Source organism: Octodon degus, unplaced genomic scaffold (genome assembly GCF_000260255.1).
Source record: "Octodon degus isolate 3935 unplaced genomic scaffold, OctDeg1.0 scaffold00127, whole genome shotgun sequence".
NCBI classification, from domain to species: domain Eukaryota; kingdom Metazoa; phylum Chordata; class Mammalia; order Rodentia; family Octodontidae; genus Octodon; species Octodon degus.
The window spans coordinates 4,716,703-4,737,501 of NW_004524703.1; the positions used below are offsets into that span (position 1 = coordinate 4,716,703).

At 33.9% G+C, this 20,799-nt stretch overlaps 1 protein-coding gene across 5 annotated transcripts in view; it reads right to left on the reverse strand.

Annotated features, from left to right (window-relative positions):
- Positions 1–20,799, reverse strand: part of Arid4b (AT-rich interaction domain 4B) — a 185,884-nt gene that overhangs the window by 24,704 nt on the left and 140,381 nt on the right. For 3 of the 5 annotated variants that reach the window (XR_002818015.1, XM_023700847.1, XM_023700850.1), the window contains exon 17: positions 16,082–16,339. The exons of 1 other annotated variant lie outside the window; for it this stretch is intronic. Coding sequence is in view for 3 of the 4 variants with exons in the window: in XM_023700847.1 (XP_023556615.1) it covers positions 16,082–16,339 (258 nt within the window). In the remaining variant the exon portion in view is untranslated. The remainder of the gene's footprint in view (positions 1–16,081; positions 16,340–20,799) is intronic. One more of the 5 variants, XM_023700848.1, reaches the window with a different exon arrangement.

Below are 20,799 nucleotides of genomic sequence, written 5' to 3' on the forward strand. Positions count from 1 at the left end.
AAGTTACTACTGACTACAGTAACACTATTTATACAAACAAGAACAACAGTTTATTTTTTAAAAATCTGAGAAAGAAGAAACATTAGAAACTAAGTTATTCCTTTTACATTGTCAAGTTCTATCATTATGGAAAACAAAAAGCCCACTGAAATTTTTAACTCGACAACATGAACACCAGAAAAAGGTTTTAAATTAAAATGTCCTAATAGAGACACTAAATTAAAAAACAAAGATCCCAAACCAAACCTTACCTGAGTCTTCACTTCACTACTAAATTATACTCATGTAGCTACCACAGTCCTAGAAAGTATCTGGGAAACTCTCAGACAAAATATTATAATGCTGGTGTAAAATATTTTACAGTAAAGCTGAGGACTGAACTCCATGTAAAAATGTCAAGGTTTAAACTAGTATAAGCTGCTAGGGGACTTAGAATGAAAACAGGACAGAGACAGAAAAAAAAATGAGCTCTGAAAAAGTCCTAACAATCCCTGCTTACTAGTCATGTGGCTCTGATGAAGCCCTTTTCAATATCAGGGTGAGTTTACTTCTGTATAAAATAAGACTGCATTTAAAAATTTTAAAGTAAGCATACCACATAAGATTTTCTGAGAAGCATATGATAGTACTTTCAAAGATTTAAAGTATTATTCCTCCTTTTGGTGGTTATACTGACTGATAAGCTAATATCTACCTATCACTTTGTGGTGTATTTTACCTTTCTCAGCAATATCAAAAATTGCATAATACTTACAAAAAGACATTGGTGGCTTGGAGATAGGTACATGGCAGAGTGTGAGTTGCAGCATATACCAGGTTTTGTTCAAGAGTCCCAGCACTGGGAGAAAAAAAAAAAAAAAAAAAAAAAAAGAAAGAAAAAAGAAAAAAGAAAAGAAAACTGATAAAAGAAAGCAATTTAAGCTAGATGTGGTCGCACTCACCTTTACTCCCAACATAGGAGTCTGAGGTAAGAGGACTGCCTTGAGGTTGAGGCCAGCCTAGCTACATAGTGAGTTCAAGGCCAGCCAGGGACAACAGAGCAGGAGCCTGTCTCAAAAAACCAAAAAAAAAAAAAACCAAAACCAACCAAACAAAAAACAAGCAAGCAAGCACTTCAGCTCCTTACAAAATATATAAAACGGTGCAAAATTAACAGAAAATACCCATAGCCTCTATAAAGGTCTTTGTCAACTCCTAGAAGTACCTCTGTAGGAAAACACAAAAAGTCAATACTAACAATTTTATTTAAAAGAAAACAAAATGAAAGCCTGGCATGGTGGTTCATGCATAATTCCAGCACTTGGGAGGCTGAGGCAGGAAGATCATTGTGAATCCAAGGCTAGCCTAAACTAGTAAAATCTTTTTGTAAAAAAACTGAACAACAACAAACACAACTTTGAGAGACTGAAAAAAGGTCATAATGGATACATATAACATTAAACATAAACTAAATATATATCCATGTAACATATACATACATAAAGTTAAAATATTATGTCTGTGAACCAAGCATATAACAGATTTTTTTTTTTAAATGTATTTAAAAATGTACAGAATCTACAGGGCCTCATTACATATATCAGACATGCAGTGATCCTTCCTTCCTGTTTTTCAGCATCCCAAGTGCTGGGATTACAGAAGCCTGCCACCATGCCATTTCATTTGCTATCTTAGTGTGCCCTAGGGGCAGGGTCAGCACAGCAGACCGGGGATTGAACCTCAGCCCCTGCGACTGCCCTAGCAGGTGCTTTAATTTGCTGAGCTATCTGGCCGGTTCCATATAATAGATTTTTCTAGTGTTGTTTTCTTTTTCGGTTTCCTTTTTGGCACTGAGACTATAGCCTAGTGTCTCAAGCATGCAAGGTAAACACCTTACCACTGAGATGCCTCCTCAGCCCCAGCTTGAAACCAAGGACTATTGGCTATATAGCAAGTTTTATGCCACATATTTTATTACCAATATGTACAAAAGAAAGAAAAATACTCAATTCCACTTGAGTTGAATGAATGTGAATTATAGTTAATACCTGAATAACTCAAAACTAGGGCAAAACTGTAGCTTTCAATTTAAGAATATCATCATGATATTATACAATTTTAACATGTGTAACATTTTACAGAGAGGACCAAACACCTCAAACAAATAGTTACTGCCTCATGAGTAAAATGTTCACTGTGTTAGAGGAAGACATCTTCCTTACTCTGACATAATACAGGCTGCTTTATTCTAGATAATAGTTTCATTCTACACATATTATTCTGCATGGTTTTCATATGAAAACGTCCTGGTTATGTTTCCTTTAAGAATACTTACATGCTAATTTGATTCTACATATACTGGCTAATATTCTAACTCCTTTATTACTTAGGGTTTTTTTTTTTTTTTTTTATTTTTTTTTTTGTTTTTTTTTTTTTTGCCACTAAACAAAATGATAAGAATTCAACAATGGTTGTTACAGGGCATATTGTTGTCTTCAAATTACTGGTTCAGATTACCAGATATAAGAATGCAAAATTGGTCCAAAAAATTAAAAAGGAAAAAAAAAATGAAGCATTTAACTGTTCCTTTCAATAGACCAGCAGAAATCAGCAGTACATCCAAGTTATTCTGTATATATACATATATATTTTTTTCCCTTCTTTTTTTTTTTTTCCCTCCCTTTCTTCACCCCGGTTGTTCCTTCCCTTTGAACAGTTCCTTTTTATAGTATCTATTGTATCTTCTGGACTTTATTCACTTTTAGGTTCTTACACTGGAAAGACCGTATGATGTTTACACATGTGGATCTGATTTATTTTACTTATGAGTATGGTCTCTAGTTGCATCCATTTAACTATAAAAGCCTCAAGTTTATCTTTATTGTATAAAAATAACACATCTCTTCTATCCATTCCTTAGTTGGTGGGAATTTGGGTGAATTTCTCTTTCTTGGATGGTTTATGAACATTTTATAAAATTCACTAGAGCTAGGCATGGTGGTACATTTCTATAATCCCAGCACACTTGAGGCTGAGGCAGGACAATCACTATGAGTTCAAGGCCAACTTGCACTACACAGTGAGATACTGCCCTCCCCAAAAGCAAGCACTAAAAATAGTTATTGTAACAGATTACAAATAGGTTTCAGAACTAGAATATGCCTTTAAAAATCTATCAATGTATTTATTGAAGCAAACAATTTTATCCTAGTTTGCCAGTATTACAGGCTTTCTAAAAACCACTAGAGAATTAGAGAATAATAAATGAACAGCCTCATCAAACAGTACAGTATCAGAATAATGGTGAGTAATAGACCAGGAATCAGAAAGCCTTGTTAAACTGCATACTTGAAGAGGAAGAACAGAAGAAAATAATGCATGAGAATTTTTCTTGAAGAAATTCTTCTTCAAATTACAACTCCCTTACAAAAAAGCTTCAGACCATGGATATAAATGTAATGGCACACATATATTCCAAAACACAATGAGATTTTAAATAGTGTGGTTAGTTGCCTAACTTACAAGGAAAATTTAAAAATGATCAAAAAATAAAATGATAGCTATAATTAGATGTATCTAATAGATATTAGACAATATGTAAATATTTATTTTCATTATAGAATACTTTCAAAGAAACATTCATGTGAGGGGAACACTGTGTCCCCAAAAGTCAACATCCCTATAAATTATTAAGGTTACTAAAGAAAGCGCAAGGTGTGATGGTACACACCTATGAGCCTAAGAGGCTAAGATGGGAAAAATCACTTGAACTCAGGATTCTAAGGCCAGCATGGGAAACAGGGACTCTTCTCTCATGAAAGACAGACAGACAGACAGACAGACAGACAGACAGACAGACAGACAGACAGACACAGAGAGAGATGGACCTCAACAACTACATATAAGAGGCCAAACCTAATGAAACTGTCAGTACCAGCTACTCTACAAACAGAAGCAATATTAGAGAGTGGTTTCTAATTCCCTATCAAATATTAAAGAGAACTAGAATGAATGGAAAATAGTTCAAATTATAACAAAGAGCTATAGTTGACCTGTAATGCCTATATAAATTTAAATGTTTTACACAGCATATTAATAAAAGCTTAATAGACTATATAACACATTTACTTTAGGCATAATGATGCTGCTAAAAAGTGAAAAAATCTAGCTCAAGTTCAAGTATAAACACCATAAAAACTAAGATTATTAGAAAGGGTCCAGGAATGTTGACCTATAGTCCCAGCAATTATTCTGTCTCAAAAATAAAACTGAAAGATGGGGATGAAGCTCATGGTAGAGTACTTGCCTAGCTTGAGCAATGCCCTCAGTTCAATTCCCACACAACCAAAACAAACTACAAAAAAAGGAAGTATCCCAAAGGCTTAGAAGTAGAACATCATAGTATGATCTCTCAATTTTAATTTCTCCTTGGAGTACCCATATCAAGTAAACTATTCCTCCCTGGAAGTATTCTCCCTACCACATCCCAGTAACAGGGAATGAACAGAGTCTCATGCATGTTAAGTAAGCATTAGACTGTTGCATTTATTCCTACACTTCTTATTTTGAGACAAGGTTTCGCCCAGCTGGCCTTGAACCTGAGATCCTCTTTCCTCAGTCTACTGAGTAGCTGGTAATATAGCTATATAGCACCACACTCAGGCTTAGAGTATGTATTCTTGGTTTTGTTATTTGTTTTGTTCAAACACGGTCTTTCTTGCTAATTTCCAGGCTGGCCTCAAATTTATGATCCTCTTGTTTCAGCCTCCTAAGCAAGTGGGTACACCATTATGCCTGGGTACCTAAGAGTACATTCTTTAAAATATACAGAAAGCTTAATAGTGGAATGAACAGACTTTTCTGGTTTTAAAATGCCTCTGGCCCTTTTAACACACTGTCAAATGTCATTTTGTCCTTGCACCTATACTAGTCATAGTCATCTCTGTACAGGTTTCCATTATTCCTCATGCTGTTTAGAGTATCACAAAGGGAATAAAGACATTAGCACACACATCCTGATGAAGTCTCTGTACTGACTAAGTAGCAAAGACACTAGTATTGTAATAGCAATTATGAAGACAGATCTTCAGAGAAACTACATTAATCTAAATAAGTTTGTTACCAAGCACAGTAGGCCTGCTATTATGTTTAACAATAATGTAGCAGAAGAACTGGGTAAGAAATTTAACTTAAGTAGCTGGCCTACAAACAAGATTGTCTTCCAACGGTAGGTTCAAGCAAGAGTTTTACAAGACTAATTGAAAAACAAGGAAGAAAAAACTGACAAACACAATCCTGTTTTTAACAGGATAGAAAGTAATAGACCTCTTCCTAACAATAGTAAATTTACTTTGCACAGGTGAAAGGGGAATACTAAATCTTCCATTAAAAAAAGCAAAAATAATCAAAACAAATATTAATGTCAAGGATTTGAAAATTGTACCTATAATTAGTGGCGTTGAAGGTGTAGCTCAGATTTAGAGGGTTTGCCTGGCCCACAAAATGCCTAGTTCAGTAGCACCACCACAAAAACAAAACAAAGAAAAAAACAAAAACAACAAAAAAGACTCTGATAAAGTTGTGCTTTTACAATTCAGTTATTAGTATAGTCATTATAAGTAATGTTGTGATATGTAACCCACACAAGTACCTTAAATGATATACATTCATCTCAGTTACTCAGAAAAACATTTTCAAAGCACAAAAATGACTGATCTGAGAATATTTTTACTCAGGTCATTTAACATTCACTAATGGAACAGATATGAAATAACATAGTGTAAGTTAATAAGTAATAACATATAAATAAGTTAAATGAATAGCATTATGAAATAACATAAGATAAAAGATAAAAGAGCATGTTCAACTCAGCTTCTTAAGGTTTTGGTTCTTCCTAATCTATATAAATAGAAGTATTGGGCCATATGATCAAAAAATACATGAGACTCCAAGATTGAGTATTATGTAGACATACATGCTAAGAAACAAGCTCTAGCTGGGCACTGGTATTCATTAATGAACATAAGAAACCTCTTCTATTGGCAAGGAGCTTACAATACAACAGATGAAAAACTGCAGAACAGTGATTACAAAAGCAATACAAACCTGAAACCTCCTGAAAGAAGCAACCGTATTTGAATTCTTTTAATGTTTTAAAATAGTTATAAAACTGTAAGATACCATTCAGAGACCACAGTATACTTGCTCTCATCAGAGAAAAACAGAAGTTTAAAAACAAAAACAAACAAAAAAAAAAAAACAGCTTCATGACTTTTGTCTGGATAAGCTAGAAAATCATCTAGGATACTCTTTGGCAACAATAAAATCAGAAGAATGTTAGTCAACAAGATATACTAACAAAAATGGTTCCCATGACCATATCAATTCAGTCTTTAATTCTTCCCAAACCCAACTTACAACAATGAAAAACTATCAGTGACATAATACATATCCAAAAGGAATCCTGAAGAATTTTTTTAAAAAATAAATTACATGCAGAATAAAGTATCTTAAAATAATTTAGGAACAAAATTGAACTGACATAATACTTTACAATTCACTATCAGAAATACACTTACAGATGATTAAAAAGATAAAATATAATAGCCATTAATTTAAGTAACGTATTATAATTGTCTACATTTTGTATTCTGTATTGGAAAGATTCCTTTAATAATTGTAGAACGACATATATTTTGTATCTTGCCTTTATACACAAAGTGTTATGTCATATAATTAACTAGTTATATATCTTATGTCTAAAGTAAAAATATAGATTTTAACAAAGAAATTTTCCATTTATTAATAAAATATAAAAAAGCTTAACAAAATTACATGATGACAAAAAGATTAGTTATTAATAGTTGTAAATTTCAGAAGCAATTTTATATATATATTACTTCATACATATTTTAATTAGATATGAACAAAAATGAAAAATGGTATTATTCAAAAAATAAAATCCTTAGCATACTATTAATGCTTATTTTCATTTTTATATAACACTATTAAACCCATATGAGAAACAAAAATGACATTCATCATAATTAGGAAGGTAACAACTAAATAGTTCAAAAATGAGTATTACAGCATAGCCATACTTAAAATTTGTCACAAGCAGCCAGATAGAATGGTATGGTAATTGTATCAATAAGTTTTCCTAAGGAATTTAACTAAAAAATGAAACCAAAGTAGAGGTCTTTAGACAGATGTAATACACAATTAACAAAAACATACAAAGCATTTACCAAGCTTATAAAAACTACTGCAAGTGGTTAACAACTGAGGTAACTAACTGTATATTGTAATGCAGACAGTAGGTTTTAAAAATATCTGAACAATTTACTTTTAAATTTAAGGAATTAATATTTGTGTCCATTGAGACAAAAACATTGATGCAACTGCCAACCTATAAAACTTGAACAGAACATGTTCAAGTTTGTATTTTACATTGAACCTACTGCCTAGTCTATACAAACTACTAAATGGAACAGATTCAGATTTAATAAGCATTTGAGGCTGAATACACAAAGTAAAAGCTCATTTAAGTAAAAAAAAAAAAAAAAACCACTAAATTATTAATCTTTCTTCATGAACAAATGTTTATATTTTCACCTGTATGCCAAAACTCTGTAGTCAAAAGTCACTCTCCTCTAAAACAAGCTTATCAATGTTCTTTCTTTACTTCATGAGGTATTACACTATCAAAATGAAACACAGTATCCCAGAGGTCTACACTTTCTTTTATCTTCACCATATTTCCAAGCATGTGAGTAAAATAACTTTGTACTTTCATTATATGCCTAAATCCAATGTTATACATAATGAACATATAGCAGAGATCAGATTACACAGAATAAAACAAAATAAAAAGAACACAGGGGGCCGGAGAGATGGCTCAGTAGAATAAGTACTTCCCTGGCAAGCGCAAGGGCTTGAGTTCAGTCCCTGGTTCCATACCCCCCCCCAAAAAAAAAGAACAACACAGAATATTCTAGAAAATGAAAGAACAAGAAACTGACATTAAAAAGCTATAAAAGGATAGCCAGGCGTAGTGGAGCATGCTTATAATCCCAGCATGCTGTGGGGCTAAGGCAGGAGGATCACAAGTGTGAGCCTAGCCTGGACAATTTAGTGACTTGGTAAGACCCTGTCTCAAAAAATCAAGAACTAAAGATGTAGTTTAACATAAAGGTCCTCCTAAGTTTCATCACCAGTACCAAAATCAACTAAATAAACAAATTGGACAAAAAAAGACAAAGAATAAAAGTCACAAGAACTGGATGGTTCCAATATAATTCATTCTAGTTTTTCAGTCTAAATTCCATTTTGGTTGCTAATAAGAGTTACAAAAATTACAAAACCTGAGTGTTATACATAATATACAGATTTCAACTCAGAACAGATCCAATGACCTATATACCACAGATTCAACAAAAAAAAAAAAAAAAGAAGTTCTGACAATATTTGATTTCCTAGTGTTTTCCTGGATCGAATACCGAAAGCAAAGATTTAAAAAATATATAACCTGAACTGTCTCAAAATTGAAAACTTTTATACAACAAAAGATACCACTGAGAGAAGGAAAAGACAGTCTACAAAATAGAGAAAATGCTAATTACATGATACGGGTTAATATGCAGAATATATGCAGAACCATTCCAACTCAACAACATAACCAAACAATTACAAAAATGGACAAGAACCTGTGGAGACATTATTTTTCAAAAGAGATACACAGATGGTTAATAATCAACCATCCCTAGTCAATGGAGAAATGCAAATTAAATCACAATGAGATACTACTTCACATTCCCCAGAATGTGTGTGTGTGGGGGGGGGGGGGGGTTATGGCAGAGAAGCAGAGAAATTTGAAACCTAATACATAAAAGGGTGTAACTTATGGGGAAGATATGAAAGTCATTCAGTGGTGTGTAGGGCTGCATACAGAAATGAGATATAAGAAGCTCCACTGAAAGGCCACAGACACCTCTGTCCCAAACCCCCATTACTCCTTATATTCTGTAGGTATCTCTTTTACAAGCAGTGGCTTTCATTTTGTTGCTGGACAGTCAATATAGCTTATCATTTGGTTAGTACTTGTCATGTGTCAGGTACTTGCTTTTCTAAATATATTAAGGGACATAAGTAGAATACGGAATTTTATTGTAAAATTAAATGCATTTTCATAATATAGTGTAACACAAAGCTGAACAATAAAAATAAAAGGTAAAAAGTAGCTAGCAAGACAATGATTATCCACATTACTTGCTAGAAGCTACATATATACATTCCAGAAGACCAAATTCTTTAGCTCAGACAAATAATTAAGAAAAAGTCACTATCAGAAAAGTAACTCACAACTGGAAAAATAACATAAAGTTTCAAAGGTTATAGGGAAATCAGAACAAATGTATGGGAATGATTAGAAGGGAGAGAACAAAAAAGACGAAAGAATAAAGAATGGCTTCATTTTGAGAAGGTAGAAAAGTATATGAAAAAGAAAAATAGTTGGCAAGTTACTATAACTGCTACTATAACTGCCTAATATACATTAACCCACCTGAAATGTATCATGTGCAGAATGATCTACTAGATGTAACATTAATGGTAAGACAAGAAATACACTAGGGCAAGGTATCAGGGTAGAGTTTAGCTACAGTGGTGCTGATATCCTGAGCTTTGAAGACATGTTTGTAGGGAGGATTCACAAAGAAATAACAAGAAAGAAAATGGAGAGCAACTTGCAGGTAACTCTTTTCATATAGTTCTTTGCAACATATAAATGTGGCTAAGAAATGGCACATCAGGACCAGCTAGGCTCAAGATAAGATGTACTGGGCCTGGTGGGACATACATATAATCTCAGCATTTGTGAGATCAAGGAAGGAGTACCATGAATTTGAGCTCAGTCTACGGTAGAGAGTAAGACATTGTCCCAAAACATACAAAGACAATAATTTGTTTGAGAAATGGGAAATAACTACATATGTATAAGTGAGTGGAACTGACTCTAAACAGAGAAACTAAGGCTCTGTTCTTTTTTTTTTCTTTTTTAATGCATTTAGTACAAGGTCTACAGGGTCTCACTACATAGAACAGACTCATAGTGATCATCCTGTTTTCAGCTTCCTAGGCACGCACCACCACACTCAGTCGTAGTCGCAGTCTCAGTGAACCCCAGGGGTGGGACTGGTACAGCATGCAGGGGATTGAACCTGGTCCCTGCAGTGTGCCTAAGAGCTTTAATCCACTGAGCGATCTGGCTGGCCCAAACCCCTGTCTTTGATTAGGAAAGAGGAAAAAGGAGGGAATTTGGATAGTGATTATTCACCTATGGCTAGAGATAAGAACACAAACAATGTGACCACAGATGCAGGGAGGAAGGTTTAATAAGAATTAAAAGTTAGAAATTTTCTGTCTTAATTTTGCAGTTTAGTTTTTAACAGTAGGAAGGATAGCAAAGAAAGAGATGTTAGGTATGTGAAAAGATAAACATATAAGAAATATGAAACTGACAAAGATTACTTTGTCAGTAGACTACTGACTACTAAAGTAGTAGAGTAGAAAATGGACAGGGAGAAGTAAGGATACACTTGAGGTTTAGAGTCAGGAATTTAACTTAAGAGTGGCCAGTGTGGTTTTCTTTGAGATCCCCCAAGAAGATAAGCTGTTCAGATAGGAGGCATGTTCAGGGTTCTTGTGGTTTGGCCATGGAGTACTATTACTATGAGCAGCAGGAAAGCAAAAGAGTAACTACTTAGAGAAGTGGTAACAACTGACCTAGGACAATAAGCAACATGAGAGGTCTGGAAGAGGGTGTGGAGGGAAGAATCAATGTTAAGTTCTGCTAGAGTACTTTCCTTGTCTCAGCTACAAATTCCTCAGTAAGGGACCAGGCTGACCTCAAACTCTCAGTGATTTTCCTGCCTCAGCCTCCCGAGGCTTAGTTGGGCTTACAGGCATGTATTAAAATTTTAAAAGTGCTGATTTTCTATTTTTTTTACATTATGGTGTCCTTTTTTTTTTTGCGGAACCAAGGATTGAACTCAGGCCCTTATTCTACTGAGCCATCTCCCCGGCCCCTTAAGTGTCCTTTGATGTAGTTAATTATTTTCAATATAGAAAAAATTATTCTCATTAAATTCCCAGACATCTTGAATACAGGAAGCCAAATCAGAAATGAGTAGAGAAACTTTAATATTCAATATACATATAGTCATAATAAAATATTAATTCATTTTAAATTTCATGCCAAGTAACCCAGATACAGTAGTCCCCTTACATTCAGTTGTTAGGAAAAAGGTCAACCTCACACACTCCCATATTTATGACATGAGTTAAAGCCTTGACAGTGAAAAGGATCAATTTGATAATGACAGTAACAACTTTCATAAAATAGTATCATTAGGAAGTTACAGCAAATTAACATAAAACCTATTAAAAGATTATTGGGGCCCTGCGGGTTAGCTTCATTGTTTAAGTACCAGCTCCAGCAAACTCAGTCAGGCAAAGGGGACCATGGTTTGATCCCCAGCTCTACATGTCTTACCAGGCCTGCCATTAAGGCAGCCTGAGCCAGGCCAAAAAACAAGAACAACAACAACAACAAAAAAAATCCTTCTCAACTTTAAAATAAAAGATTACTGCTCAGCAGCATAAGTGCCTGCCTAGCAAGTGCAGCAAAGTCCTAAATTCTATCCCTGGTACAGTAAATAAATAAATAAATAAATAAAGATTACCTATGGAGGAGTCTCTCCACATATATGAGAGGGGCATACTAGGAGAGTGACAGTGCTGGGAATACAACCCTGGGCCTTGCACAATGTCAGTCAAGTGCCAGTACATTCAGGTACATGTCAGTCCCCATGGTATAGTTTTTTAAACTGTATGGAAATACAGTCTTAAAAACTAAAACCAACACAGTATAATACAGATGACAATTTTATCTTGCTACTTGATTCTCATTTCCCTAAACTAAATGCTATTATATGAAGTTTTAAAACATTTATATAAAAGAATGACCTAGAATATTCCAAGTGTTCAACAATCTGGTAACATACTAAACTCTACATAATGGAATATTATACCATTTGTGGTTGGTGGTCAAATCTTCCAATTATTTCCAGTATACATGGTGTAAACATGTAAGTACTATTTTACTCCCTCATTGTAGCAGTAGAAACTGAACTGCTTCTGACACTAACCTTCGTATAACAAAGCTAAACATTTTTAAACAGTGAGGTAGAGACGTAAGTAAAATACTAAAACTCTACCTAGCGTTTTAGTAGAAATTAATGAGAAAAACACTAAAAAGAACCAAGACATTCATCCACAAAGGAAAATCTGTTCGCTGGAAGTTTCAGGGGAAAAAAAACAAAAAACATAAAACACATGTATTCCTTTTTTTGTTTTTTATTTGGGGGGGTACCGGGGATTGAACTCAGGACCCTGCACTTGCCAGTCAAGTACTTATTCTACTGATCTCCCTGGCTCTAAAACACATGTAAAAAGCTGCATATAAAATTTCCTCTACTGGGCCAGCAGGATAGCTCAGCAGTCTAAAGTGTCTGCTTAGGCAAGGTTAGGTGAGTGCAGGGACCATGGTTAGATCCCTGGTACCACATGCTGTGCCAGCCCCACCCTAAGGGCAGGCTGAGCCGGCCAAAAGAAAAAAAAAAAATCAGTTCTTGTCATAAATGGATACCACTGAAGATAAAACTACTTTCATAAATTTTGACACATAAATCTTCATTTCTGGTTTTATACATGGTAAATATAAGTGAAGAAATTACAGTGAAAATTTCTAACTAGGCAGAACTTTATAATATTGATGATTTGTTGTAGTCCTTATTAGATTAGCTTAAAACATGGAAAAGCAAATAATACAATTTTTACTGATTTAAAAGATAAACTTTATTGCTGTAAGGAAAAATGAGAATACTGTCACATGAACTTAAAAAAATTAAATGGTTCATCTACTAAGTGTAGCTATTTACTCTACGATGAAGGATAATACCCCATGTCTTCATCAAAATGTTGTCTTCTACTGAAAATTCTTAGCATCTGCACACTTGAGCTGTCAGAAATAATACAAGCACCACTTGTTGAACTAGTCTCATTTTCCTACGTTATTACAAATTTGAATGCCTGAATTTAAAGTAATTCCTTACCCTTCCTTCCTCCATGAGTTTCAAAATTACAAACTACAGACATTCCTTTTAACATCCTTTTAACCAAATGCTCTTTAAAATGATTCTTTTAATCTCTTAAGAAAGTTGGGGTTTTTTTGTTTTTGTTTTATTGTGGTACTGAGGATTGAATGAGGACCTTGCGCTTCCCAGGCAGGTGATTATTTTACTGAGTTGTCTCCCTGGCCCCAGAAAGTTGTTTTTTAATTGTGAAATATTTTCTGAATGTCTCCTGTACCTACTAAGTCTCTTTTGCCTAGTAAGTCTTACAAAACAATCAAGCCCTGATTATAGTGTCAAGTAGAAAATACCTAAATTAATTTCTCCTGATTACAGTGGAAAGTAGAGAACACCTAAATTCATTTCTCAAAGAATTTCAAGCATTTTATATTGGCCAAGAAAAAAAAACCTGCTTCCATATGTGAGGTAAGAGAGTAACAGAACCAAACAGAAGAAAGGTATGTCTTAAATTTTGCTGATTCAACTTTTATTCCTAATTTTAAACCAATTTATCCTACACTTTCATTTATATCCTTGGCAGATTTAAACTCCTACATTTTGAAATAATGTCATTTAGTAAAATCAAACTGGCTGTATAGGTAAAATATTCTATAGCATCTACAAGGTATAATTAAATACACACTGAGGCCAGGCATGGTGGCACACAACTGTAATTCCAGTACTCAAGAGGTTGAGGCCAGAAGATCATCTACATGGTGAGTAGCCCAGCCTGAATTAAATAGTGAGACTCTGTCTCAAAATTAAAAAAAAAAAAAAATTAAATACACATAGAATGTTTGTTTTAAGTTACAGTAGGGTACCTTTTGATTATTCCCCTAAAAATATTTCCCCTTCAATTCAAACATTATCTCATCATTCCTGCCACAGTTCTAGAAGTTCTCTGTTATGAACATCTTTACGAGTTATATTCAAAAGTATGGTGAATAGTGTTGACAAGTGCCACTCATTGGAAAGGCAAACTCAAAGAACATTTCTGGGTCCTCATCTACCTTATTCACCAGATCTGGTGCCATACAACTTCTGGCTTTTCCCCAAAGTCAAAATGACCAAGAAAGAAAAAAGTTTTGGATCAGTTCAAGACATCAAGGCACCCACAAGAGTGCAATTAAGAATACTCACATAAGAGGACTTGCAGAACTGCTTCAAAAAGTAACAGGAATGATCAGGAAGACTGCTGGAAGGAAGGGGAGTATTCTGAAGAGGACTAACGGACTTGTGTCTTTCACTGTGATAATTTAAAAGCTTGTTTCAGGACCAAATGTCACATCTAAGCACTGATGACAGATGTTTTTAAAATCCAAATCCTTATTATTTGTTGGCTAGGAATAATGAAAAATGAGTCCCAAAACTCCTGAATACTTCCCTTATAATGTCAGTTGCTGTTTTCTTCCCAGCCATCAGATTAGATCAAAAGTATACTTTTCTCAAACTAAGAAAGATTGTGCTTCCAGAATTTTTGTTAAAGGAGATCAAAAATGTATTTCTCTGAAACATTTGTTTAGTAACTTCTCAAACCACAGAATACTTGTACTTCTGTGTCTGTGAATGCATGGACAGCAATGGTGGGAAGCCAAACAGAGCCATGTGCATGCAATGCAAAAGCTGATTAGACTCACATCTCTCGTCCCAAGAATGCAATTTATAAAATATCAGGACTTTACTCCTCCTTGAAGACACTAGGCACAGCATGAACTACAAGGTGCAATTTCTATGGCTAATTTTTCAAGGGCTTTATTCTATCTGATACACAAGTATCAAATATTCCAAAATTAATTAAGTTATTGTTAAAAGATAAAGGGATCACATCTTTAACCAGCTTGTCAATTTTCAATGAAAGCAAAACACAAAATTTCTCTGGATAAACCTAAGAAAACCTGTATAAGAAAAGAAAGGCTCACTGAAGTCATTCAATACAACCTATAACCAAGTTTCAGTTTTATCTTTTAGTTCCTTAGGTCAGCACCAGTTACTAGGGGTATATTCTATTTTAGTCAGGCAGCATATTCAATTTTAGTCAGTTACATTTTCAACTACAGTATTTTGAAGATATAAATAAATTTCTAAGACTGATGAACCAAGTTGAAATGTAATAGCTGTTTAAAAGGAGACAAGGGGCCGGGGAGATGGCTCAGTGGAATAAGCACTTCCCTGGCAAGCGCAAGGGCCTGAGTTCAATCCCCAGTTTTCCGCCAAAAAAAAAAAAAGAAGAAGAAGACAAAATATTCTTCAAATAATTATTTCCTAATTCAATCTCTGCCTACTAAAGAAACATGTGATATGTAAAGAATATAAAAAAAGCCAGGCATGATGGAACACACCTGTAACCTCAGTGCTCTTAGAAGCAGAGGAAGAAGCTCACGAGTTCTAGCCCAGCCCAGGCAACTAGAGTTCCTGTCTCATAAAAATACAAAATAAAAAGGCCTGAGGATGTAACTCACTTTAAAGGCCCTGAGTTCAATCCCCAGTACTCCCTCCCCTAACATACACTAAGAACATGAAGAAGAGGATATGGTAGCAATGTAGTTTAAAATGAAAAGAGCAAGCAGCCTGGAAATTGTCTTGTACACATCAAAAAGTTCTAATCTCTTTTACCCATTTAAGAGACTTTTCTATCATTCCATCAAAGTTTTCTCCATTATTCTAAATGTATTTCATAAAGTCAACTATGTACACCACAGTCTTGTAGATATTAAGGATGTCTTCTAAATACTAAAAATATATATTAGGTATGAAATCACTAAGTGAGGTATTTACATGCCAAATGATTAGAATTCTAACAAGATTCGATTCAAGATTCTAATGAATCTGAAATTTATTACTTAAGTTTTAAAATAGAAAAGGATTTTAAAAGTGATTTTTAGGTAATAATCACTAGCTGAAACTCAAGTTACCTCACATTCCATCCGCAGTAATGCACCAAGTAAAGGACCTCTCCACCTTCGACATCAGAATCTTTAATACTAGCTTCATACATTTTTTGATTTTTCCCTCGTCCATACCGCACTTGGACTTTCATGCCTGGAGGATAGCATTCAAACTCCTCTTCCTCATTGTTTTCATCCTCCTCTTCCTCCTCTTCCTCTTCCTCCTCCTCCTCCTCCTCTTCTGCTTCCTCATCGTCTTCCTCTTCCTCTTTATTCGTTTCATCTCTTGAAAGGTTTAAAAAATTGCAGAGTTAATAAAAGATACTTCATAAGGTTCTCAGTTCCAAACCACATATACTGATAAAAATCGTGGCTGTGATTGTTCCGGGAACAGCAGGTTTCATGTGCATCAAATGCTCTGAGTTTAAGAGTAAAAACTAAAATTGTGTAAAATGACCGTGGTTAAAGAAAGATGCATTTAAGGAAAAATGACGATTCAAGAATAAGTGCATTAAAAGAAAATTTCCAACAGAAGAACTGAAGTGCTGAATAGGCAAGAAACTAGTTAAGGTTGACTGGAGCAATTTTCTCACGTTTTATTATGGAAATGTTATACATCTCAGTTGACAAATTCATTGTACTTCATTGCCATTTTCTGATTAGAAATTATATTTGAACAAATATTTCCATTCTTAAAATATTTAGAACAAAAATATTTACTAGCAGATGGCTAGTCTTAGTAGCTACAAAACATGTTCCAACCACATTTTTAAATGTTACACTAACTGAATATTACTTCAACTTTTACAGGAATATTCTTCTAATGTCACACCAATATCATATCAAGTTTGTTTTTTCTATTCTTCTAAGTGTCACAATTCGTGCTTTTACAATAGACTTGCTAAAGGTTTTCTTCTGCAACTTTAAAGTATGTAAAAAGCCAATTTCAAATATATGAAAGTAAAATACACAGTTTTCTAAAAGGAACATTACAAATATTTTTATCTTAATACTGTGTCTTTCTAAAATGGAGCATTCCATACTCTTTTGTCTCTCTCTTTCAGAGCCTTGCGTTTGCCAGGGAAGCACTTATTCTACTGAGCCATCTCCCAGGCCCTCCATACTCTTTTAACATTAGCCAGAAATTTGTATTAAGTAGAAGAAAAATAAATTATCAATCTTTTAATTACTACACTTAAAGTAATTTTAACATAAAATTTAGACTACATGTAGTGTTTTTATCTGCTTCCACCATATTCTGTACTTCTTTACAACATTTCTCTCAAAAAGTATCCATCATTTGAAAACTGAAAAACGAGAATCATAAAACATTACCACAAGGCAGCTAAGATTTAAAAAGCTAATCAATGTAGTATTTATAGAAAAGCTTTCATTCACTAATAATTTCAATTGTTTTACATTATGTGTAATCTTTCCAGTGATAACACTTTATGAATCATTTCTAATTACATAATTGCACAGGCAACAAAAACAATGTATAAATATTGCTATAAGCAATATACTAAAGCTTTTCTTATCCCCCTTTCTTCTTCTGTGCTACAGAGGGACACACAGGCCAGGAGGAAGCTTAACGGTTCTGTGAATGAAGTGTGAGTTCAAAAGTAATCTATCTATCTACATGAAATATATATATGTATATCTTGATAAATATTTCAAAGATTAGAAAATGCTCAAGAACTACACCTAAAGATCACAATTGACCGCATATTTAATAAATAAAACCTAAATAAATCCAGTTATAAGCAATTAAAAATATGTATTAACTCTGTATTTTAAAATACATTAACTTTTCTGCAATGATTTTCTTTGTGTTGTTTTCTTTTTCTTGGACACAAACACACACATTTAGGTGAAACAGGGTCTCACTACACGGCTCAGACACTACACAGCTCAGACTCACAGTGATCCTCCTGTCTTAGCCTCCCCACCACTAGGATTAAAGGTGTGCATCACCATGCCAGGTTTCAGTGACTGGCTCAGGTCTGGCACGGCATGCAGTATCACAGTATCAGGGATTGAACCCAGGTCCCTGCGCTTGCCAGACAGGCACTTAGACTGCTGAGCTATCTCCCCAGGCCCATGTCTTTTTTTGTTTGTTTTTGTTTTCTGAGACAGGTTCTTCCTGTGTATTCTAGGATGGTCCCAAACTCAAAATCTTCCTGCCTCAGTGTCTTGAGTGTGGGATTAGAAGTATGTGGCACTACATCCAGGTTAAAGATGTAATATTTAATACCGCTAAAAATATTTAAGGAATTATCAGAAATAGTATTATGGATAATAAACAATTTTAAATAATCATTATATAGCAAATTGAAACAGCTAAGTAATTTTTTTGAAACAATAGTAATTATTCAAATCTTAAGATTGCATATCAGAAGTAAAATAAGTGTATCTGGTAGCCATAATAAAAGAGATTTATCATGCACTTGAAAATTATGTCAGAAAGAAAGATATAGAATTGTCTAAAATCTAAAAATAAAACAAACACTAAATGTACCTTACATGATAATGGCACTGAGTACAGCGGACAAATGCCAACAATACCATATAATCATTCTAAGTAGTAGTCAGGGGTAATTTCTATTTAACCTAGAAAAAAAACCAAATACTCTAAAACAAAACCTTCAATTGAGTAAAAATGTATATTTAATGTCAGCCTGAACACAAACAAAATAAAATTTTAACAATGCACTGAAGTATAAAGCAAACAACATAATTACTAGCAATTAGCCTAAGAAAACTATTTTACTTTTTGCCCCTCAAAGGTAATGCACTAAACGAAATGAAACATAGGGTGCCAAAAAAGAAGTCCTCTAAAATATATGAAACATAACCAACATAGAGAATTTTAAATTAACCTGTTACATATGTTACATACATGCACACACATACATATATACACATATGTATTTAAGTTAGTTATAAAGATGAGCATTTTTGGAAAACAAATATGTTCCCCCAAATGTTTTGTTTTGTTTTGTTTTGTTTTGTTTTGTTTTGTTTTGTTTTTATCTAAATAGACAAAAGTCAAATTTTCTTACTTTGATATTCCCTACAAGAAAACAAATTACTTTAAAGCTTTCTTACTAAGAAACTATTATGAGCTGGACACTAAACTAGGCATTTTACATATATTTTCTTTATAATCTCTTAAACTAAGGAGAAAGGACACTGAAAATTATTGGTTATAGCCAATTATTCTTAAAGATATATAGTAAAAAGACTCACACATAGTAACTCTGTAACTCTGTATTTAATAAAACTCAGAAATCAATTACAACAGCCCCCCTCCCACCCCCCACATCTGTGGTTTTGCTTTCCCTGACTGGTCAAAAGCAGTCTGAAAATATTATATGGAAAATTCCATCAATAAGCAATTCATACATTTTTAAACTGTGCACCACTGTGAATAGTGTGATGCAATCTTGTACCATTTTTCTCCACCCTGATGTGAATGATGTCCTCATCCAGTATATCCACAATATGTTTTGCTATCCACCCATCAGTCAAATAGTAGCCAACTCAGTTTTCATACTGACTGTTATAGTATCAAAGTGTGTGTTCAAGTAAGCATTAATTTACCAGTGGATCTCTGATTCAAGATTAGTTAGGCAAATAAGGCAGAACTGCCTTGACTCTGGCATTATTAAAACAAACACACACACACGTACAATCATACTAACATTTCAGCCAACAAACTACACATATAGCAATGAACCTGTAAGATTACATCAACTAATAATGTGGTGATTTCAGTCTGGGGAAACACTCTATAATATAATATTCCAGAAAACAATGAAATCACAGATGCATTTTTCAGAATATGTACCACATGGGAACCAGACACATGACTATACACATATATGTAGGTTGAGCACTATCTTTGGTTTTAGTTATTCTTTGGAGGTCTTAGAACATGCGCCCAGAGTGAAACAGTTACTTATACATAATGCTTTTAAAAAATACCAATTTGGGAGCCTGAGGCAGGAGGACTACTGTCACAAGTTCGACACCCACCTGGGCTACATAGTAAGTTCAAAGCCAGCCTGAACTACACAGCAAGATCCTGTCTCAAACAATCAAGCAAAAAACACAACACAACACACACACACACACAATCAAATTCAGGCACTCATATAAGGGAAAATATTTCTGTGGTATACTCATGCATTACTTAGTAAGAAGGGTATATTCTAAGAAATGTGTCCCTAAGCAATTCTCTCATCACTGACTGCATTTAACTTAAACACATTTATGTAGGATAGCCTAATATATAATGAGGATATAATACAATCTTACAGGACCATTGTTGGCCTTAATAACAGCATTATACAGCCGTAAATGTATTCATAAATATCCACAGTACATAATCATATACTTGAAATATTAAAGATATAAAACCTACAAAAATTTTTCTATAAAGTAAGTACATACTTATCAAAGTGCCTTGTAAAAAACACCTGGAGATTGAAGATTTTTATGTAAAACACTGAATCTTGCCTTAACTCTTAGTTGAAATAATCTCCAGTTAATAGTGAATAGTAATTCAAATGTATAAGATTTATAAACACAGAAATAAAGTATAATGAATAATTTCATTATACTCACTTAAACCCATTACTTTTTCTACATGTCTGCTGCAGCAAAGTTTTACAAGTTTACCTTATCAAAAAAGTATTGGGCAAAAGTTCAGTCTTTACTAAGTTTCTTTTTCTTTTTCTTTT